The following is a 6,357-nucleotide window of genomic DNA, read 5'->3' as shown; positions in this document are numbered from 1 at the left end:
GCCCCGGGCTACTGGGGCTTCAGCCAGAGCGGCTGTACAAGTGAGTCCTGCTTCCCGCGTGTTGTGTCCCATGTGTGGGACAAGGCATTGGTGGCACCCGTGCCAATGGGATTGTTAAAAGTGGAAAACAGCTGACGGCTGTCTGAGTTCCTGTGCACGTTGCTAGGTTGCGCAGGGAAACCCCCGCAGTGGCACATAGATAAGCAGGGGTGCAATGGCACAGCTGGAATAAAACCACCCCTTCCCCTCCCTCTGGGGTGACAACAGCACAAAATGATGCCATAAGTGTTTCCCTGTTATTAAACCCTGCAGAATGTGAATGCAGAGGGGGGTCCTGCGACCCGCGCACTGGGGAGTGCACGTGCTCCAACGGGCTGACGGGGAAGCAGTGTGACGTCTGCATGCACAAGTACGAGATCCCCGTGGCAAACGGTCCAGACAGCATGAGGTGTGAAGGTCTGTATCTTGCAGTCCTGGGGCAAGAGACAAGGGAAGCTCCAGGAAAGGGCCTGTGCTGACCACTGTGTTCTCCTGGCAGTGTGTGACAGCTGTGTCCTGCTTCTGCTGGAGGATCTGCAGAGCATCGAGATGTCCTTCCCCTCCATCCGCGGCCAGCTGGTCAACCTCAACGCCAGCTCCATCGCCTGGGCTCGCCTCCACGGGCTCAACGGCACTATGGCGACTGTTGCTGTACGTGGAGGGTTTAACATCACCTTCTGCCCGTGTTTCCTGGCCTGTTGGCCTGATTTTGGCTCTTTTTTTCCAGAACCAGCTGCGTGAATACCTGAGAGCCATGAACAAAGTCAGGCAAAGGGCTGATGAGCTGGAAGATGAGAACGTGGACCTCACACAGGACCTGAACGCACTGCAGCACAAAGTAGGGTATTTCTCCATCTTCCTTTTCCAGAGCACGAGTCTCTCCTTTTACCTAAAATGAGGGCTTTGGAGGCTGTGGGGAGCCTCGGTCAGGCAGGATGGATCTCCTGGACAGCCAGCACTAGGCTTGGAGGTCAGGTCTCTTAGATTCTCAAGCTAGGTTACCTGCATTCCTCCCCTGGAGGGCTGTTAAACATCCTGTGATGGTTGTTTCTCCAACTTTAACCACTAAAAATAAATTCAATAAAATGTCATTGTATTTATTTATGTCATATATATATGTTGGATTATGTACATCCTCAGGCAGCTGCATGGACAAACTGCCTCTGTATATACGTATGTCTACACACGTCTACGTTCTGAACGGCCAAACTGCATCCCTCCATCTCTTCTTGTGTCCTGGTCAGGACCCAGGTGAGCCTGGCTCCAGGCTCTAGGGCTTTTCCTGCATTAAGAGCAGAGGACAGAGCTGTCCTCTGTGGTCTCAGGATTGTTTCAGGATCCAGGCTGTGTTGCATTGGGGCTGTGTTTATTCCTCCTGCTTCTCTGAAGGTGCTAAATGAGACCGTCGCTAATGCATCGTAGGGGAGCAGCGCATGGCAGGCTGTTGGAGGAGACGTGGTTCAAGGACCTCAAAAGCTGCACGTTCCCAAGCTTTATGTGCCTTTTGGGAACATCTTCCCTGCTGACAGATCACCTAGAACACAATCTCATACTTCAGCTAAGGCAGTGTTTTTTGTTGTAGATGACAATGACTCACCGAGAAGCAAACCGGATTGAGCAGCACACGAGAGACACTTACCAGAGGGGGGATTTTTTATCCAAAGCATTCAGAAAGGCATTGCAGGTAGGTAAAGAAGGGTCTCTGCTTTGTGGGTTTTTCCTGCTGGGAATGCCAGCTCTTGCTTTCAAACAGCACCGAGTACTGCATCACTTAGAAAGAGCCGTGGAGAAAACAAGAGGAATTAGAAATGAGGTGGAGATCCCTGCAGAACTCTGACTGGTCGGGTGGACCAGGCTTGGTGTGAGTCCCAGCTGTTTAGCTAAACACAGGCTTTGGAGAAAACACATTCAACTTGCACAAATGTTATTAAAATGCATAAAACCGGGGCAGTCTGCACTACTGCTTCAGGAGAGATTTAGCAAGACAGGGAGTGACTGGATCTAGGAGAGGAGGTAAAGCCACAAAAAGATGCTTGGGATGTAGCGTGCATTGGTGTAACGGCCGAGGAGACAGACACGTGGGGCAGTACCTGAGTGATCTTGAGCAATTTGGGTGCCTGCATGAAAGCTGGCTTTGGCAAACCGGGGCAGTCTGCACTACTGCTTCAGGAGAGATTTAGCAAGACAGGGAGTGACTGGATCTAGGAGAGGAGGTAAAGCCACAAAAAGATGCTTGGGATGTAGCGTGCATTGGTGTAACGGCCGAGGAGACAGACACGTGGGGCAGTACCTGAGTGATCTTGAGCAATTCGGGTGCCTGCATGAAAGCTGGCTTTGGTTTGCTGAGGGTGAGGTAGGAGAGGAAGGATTTTGGGGGATTATGAAGGAGCTGGGTTGGTCGATGCTAACAGGGGATCTGGATTTCTCTGCAGACTTGGTGCGGCAGATGGCCAGGCTTGGGGCAGCAAACGCCAGCACCGCCTCCACCGAGGAGTTCCGGCAGAAGATGGCCGAGGTGGAAAGGATGCTGAGGGAGATGAAGGAGCGGAGCCTGGGCAGCCAGGAGGAGCTGGCAAGGCGCGAGCATGAGGAGGCTCGGAAGCGTGAGTCGGGCTCAGTGGCGTGGGACAGTGCTGCACAGATCCTGCTGGGTCTGGCCGTTCCTCGAAGCCTGGCTTGGTTGGAGCCTTGTGAACGCTGCACATCGTGGTCACAGTTGGAGAGTGCTGTTAATAAAACAGGCACCCCCAACAAGTTTCACAGTAGTTTTAGGGGCCCCTGTGACACTCCATTTATGGTTCTTTTTCCCTTACGGTGAATTTTAGAGCAGATTGTACTAGCTGGGTAGTTCTGTTTGATGACCAAAAGTGACAACCCTTAGAACCAGGATTTGCCATTATTAGGTATGCATCACATGGGGCTGTGAATAAGTCGCTCCATGTTTCTTCATATTTGCTGTCCCAGGAAAGGGGTCCAGACTAACAACCAGCAGCCCACCACCCTCAGCAACTTTGCCATCCCAAGGGCATCCCTTGTCCGAGTAAGTGCTTGGACCGTGCTCCCATGCAGAGCCCCAGTGCGTACCCAGGCATGCCAGCACTGCGGGGAGCAGGCGCTTCTGATTAACGGGCAGCGGCAAAGCATAGTTCAGCAGCTGAAAGCCGAAATTATAAACTGGCCCTTGCTAGAAATAAGTAATTTTTCACAGTGGGAGTAATCAAGAACTGGAATAGGCCTCTGGTGGAGTTTCTCCATCATCTGGAGCCTTTCAGGCATGGCTGAGTGTCCTTTTGCAAGAAATCCCGTCCCTCTCACCAGCACTGGGGGTTTGGAGACAATTTGGGATGAGATCCTGTGCTGTCCAGGCTGAAAGAGGGAGGGAGAGAAGATGGTCACTTTTGACTTTGATACCTGCCAAGTGAGACCAGAGCCAGGCTTTTCCACAGCCAAGCACAGAAAGAGCCCTTTAACACAGGAGAATGAATTAGGAACAGTTCTCCTCTCCTCCATCCTCAGTGCTGCACCGGGTGAAGAGTGAGCTGCATGCCCGCTGGGAGTCCAACCAGGACCTGGTGAGCAGCATCCAGGACCAGCTGGCGCAGCACAGCTCCCAGCTGATGGATCTCCGCGACGCCCTCAACGAGGCTGTGAACAAAACCAGGCAGACGGAGGACTTGAACAGCCTGAACCGCAACAACCTGGAGGAGAGCCAGGTAGCCCTTCAGCGGGTGGTGCTGTACTGCTGTGCGGTGGGGCGGGGGTACCCCAGCCCTGCCAGCGCCTGACCCTGCGTCTGTGTGTTTAGCAAAAGAGCCGCGAACTCCAAAACCAGCACGCGCTGGTGCAGGAGACCCTGAGGATGGCCAAGGACTCCCTGGCCCAGGTCTCCAACTTCCTACAGAAGATGGAGAGTGCAAAGGAGGTGAGTGATGGGGATACCTTGGCATGGGTGGAGTGCGAGGGGGTGGCAGCTCACAGGAGTGATGTGCGTCCTTGCAGGCGTACGAGAAGCTGGCAGCCCTGCTGGATGGGGCCAAGCTGCCTCTGACCGAGCGGGTCAAGAAGTTCTCCCCAGCCAGCAGCAAGATCCCCATTGTGGAGCAGGCAGAGGAGCACGCGCGGCTGTTAGATGAGCTTGCAAGGAACCTATCAAGGTGAGGCACTGGTCTGAGACTCAGTGGTCAGGCCATCTCCTACCAGAGCTGGGGGTGGGAAGATGCAGCCCCGTGCTATGGCAGGGGAGAGCAGCAGGGTGCCATCTCCAAAGCTTTGTCCTGGAGAACATGTTGTCATGAGCAACCCAAAGGGGTTTGTCTGGGGGGGTATGGGCAAGAGCCCAGCCTGAGTGGTCTCCATGGACTTGATGGCTTCATCTTCCAACACAGCATCATTCAGGGCACAAACCAGGATGGCTTTATCCAGCGAGCAATCGATGCCTCTAATGCCTACGCCAGCATCATTGAAGCTGTGAAGAAAGCCGAGCGAGCAGCCCACGATGCTGATGAGGCAGCCAGCGAGGCTTTGATGGTATGTGCTGTGGGGAGCTCCATGAAGATGAGCAAAAGTCAAACTCCCTCATCAGTCCTCCAGCTTTTCACACCCACACGTAGGGCTCTGCTGCCCCTTTCCTCTGAGACTCGAGCACTTTATTCTGCGCCAGAGAGCGGACCCTCTGCCAGGGCTGGGGCCAGTCTCGGGGGTTTGGGTCTCCCCATCGTGCCCCAGCAGCACACCCCACTCCAGCTGTCTGAATGGGGGTTTTTTTGTGCTGGAGACTGGAATTCCTCTTCAGGCTCCCAGGCAGTGCATGTTTGTTTTACAGAGTGTCATATCAGAAAATCTCGGGGCCATCTCTAAAGAACTGAAGAGGAACAGCAGCAACCTGGAGGAGGCTGTGAGGAGAGAGCAGAGAAAACTGAATGGAGGTGAGAGAGGCTCCTTGCAGGGCATGATGTCCCTTGGGCTGGACTGAGATCCAACACACCACATGTGTGTTTCTTTTAATTGCAGCTATTAAAGGCACTCTGCAGACAGCAAAGGACAAGCTGGCTGCCCTCCGTGTGAAGAAGGAGCAGCTCCTGAGCCAGCTCCAGTCTGTGCAGGACATGCTGGGCAGGGACCAAGGTTTGTCCTGGTTCTCTCTGCTCCCTTCCTTGCACCCAGGCTGTGACCCAAGGGTGCTTCCTCCCTGCTCCTGGCCATCCCAGAGATTTGTCTCCTTTCTTTCCAGAGGACACAAAAGAGACTATCCAGAATGCCAAAGCAGCAGCTGCTGAGGCCAATGAAACAGCTGCGAGAGTGGAAGATACCCTGAGCACCATGAAGAAGAACCTAGATGAGTGGAAAGACCAGTATGGAGACCTTCGAAATGAAGACCTGAACCAGGCAGTCCAGGACGCCAGGAAATCTGGTGAGCGCTGAGCCTGCTGGGCTGCCAGGCTGGGTCTGGCATGGGCCGGTGTATGGACAGATGACTCCAGAGAGCTCTGTGCTTTTGGAAGCTGTGCTTTGCGGCTCCAGGTCAAGAGCAGAGGGAGGTACCAGCCACTACTGGGTGCTTTAAGTACTGTCCCCTTATTTTTTTTCTCTCCCTTCAGTGTCTATATTATCTATACCTTTACTCCAGGAGATCACATGCACTAGAGAATTTTCCCAACTCCCCATCAAGGCTGCTGGATATAGGAGATCATTCTGGGACTGCTCCCAGCTGCTGCTAGTTTGACTTGTGTATCTCAAAATGCCTGAGCTTTACATCCCCCTTCCTCACTAACCTTCAAAACCCCTGGCTCCTCTCCACCCGCAGTGTCCAGCCTGGAAAGCACCATCCCGCTGCTGCTGGGGAAGCTGAGCAGCCTGGAGAACAGGAGGAACAAGAATGCCACCGTGTCGGAGAACATTGTGCCAGCCCACCACCAAGGGGAGGAATCCCGCCAGCAAGGTGAGGACCGTGCACCGGGTGCCAGGGGCTTGGGGTGAATGGGGGCTCACCTGGGGGTAGTGTGCAAATGGGAGGGGTAGCTAGAAGAGCTCTGGGGCCAGCAGGCAGGGCCCCTTTCTCATGGGAAGACTCCAGAAAATGTTTTGACTTGGAAGAGTTGGCAATGACAAGCGAGGCAGCAGCAGAGGTTTCAGTGCTGTGGGTCTGGATTTCTCTCCTTCCAGGTGAAAGTCCCCATGAAGTTCAACGGCAGCTCGGGCGTGCAGGTCCGGATGCCCAGCAACCTGCAGGATTTGGCAGCCTATACATCCCTCAAATTCTACATCCAAAACCCCGAGCCCAGGAACCGGCAGCGACGGCAGGATGGGACAGAGGAGGGG

The 6,357-nt window shown here is 54.1% G+C and overlaps 1 protein-coding gene across 1 annotated transcript in view; it reads left to right on the top strand.

Annotated features, from left to right (window-relative positions):
• LAMA5 (laminin, alpha 5) overlaps positions 1–6,357 on the top strand; it is a 47,382-nt gene that overhangs the window by 34,420 nt on the left and 6,605 nt on the right. Inside the window, 17 exon segments of the mRNA XM_010085512.1 lie at positions 4–40; positions 313–456; positions 539–690; positions 767–877; positions 1,622–1,688; positions 1,691–1,723; positions 2,472–2,642; positions 3,556–3,752; positions 3,845–3,961; positions 4,039–4,193; positions 4,425–4,566; positions 4,862–4,964; positions 5,050–5,163; positions 5,270–5,449; positions 5,843–5,939; positions 5,941–5,977; positions 6,202–6,357. The exon segment at positions 6,202–6,357 is cut by the window's right edge and continues 36 nt beyond it. Coding sequence (XP_010083814.1) covers positions 4–40; positions 313–456; positions 539–690; positions 767–877; positions 1,622–1,688; positions 1,691–1,723; positions 2,472–2,642; positions 3,556–3,752; positions 3,845–3,961; positions 4,039–4,193; positions 4,425–4,566; positions 4,862–4,964; positions 5,050–5,163; positions 5,270–5,449; positions 5,843–5,939; positions 5,941–5,977; positions 6,202–6,357 — 2,013 coding nt within the window.

This window comes from Pterocles gutturalis, unplaced genomic scaffold (genome assembly GCF_000699245.1).
Source record: "Pterocles gutturalis isolate BGI_N339 unplaced genomic scaffold, ASM69924v1 scaffold8450, whole genome shotgun sequence".
NCBI lineage: Eukaryota > Metazoa > Chordata > Aves > Pterocliformes > Pteroclidae > Pterocles > Pterocles gutturalis.
The sequence above is the reverse complement of the archived record's forward strand: the minus strand, read 5'-3'. Positions and strand labels throughout refer to the sequence as shown.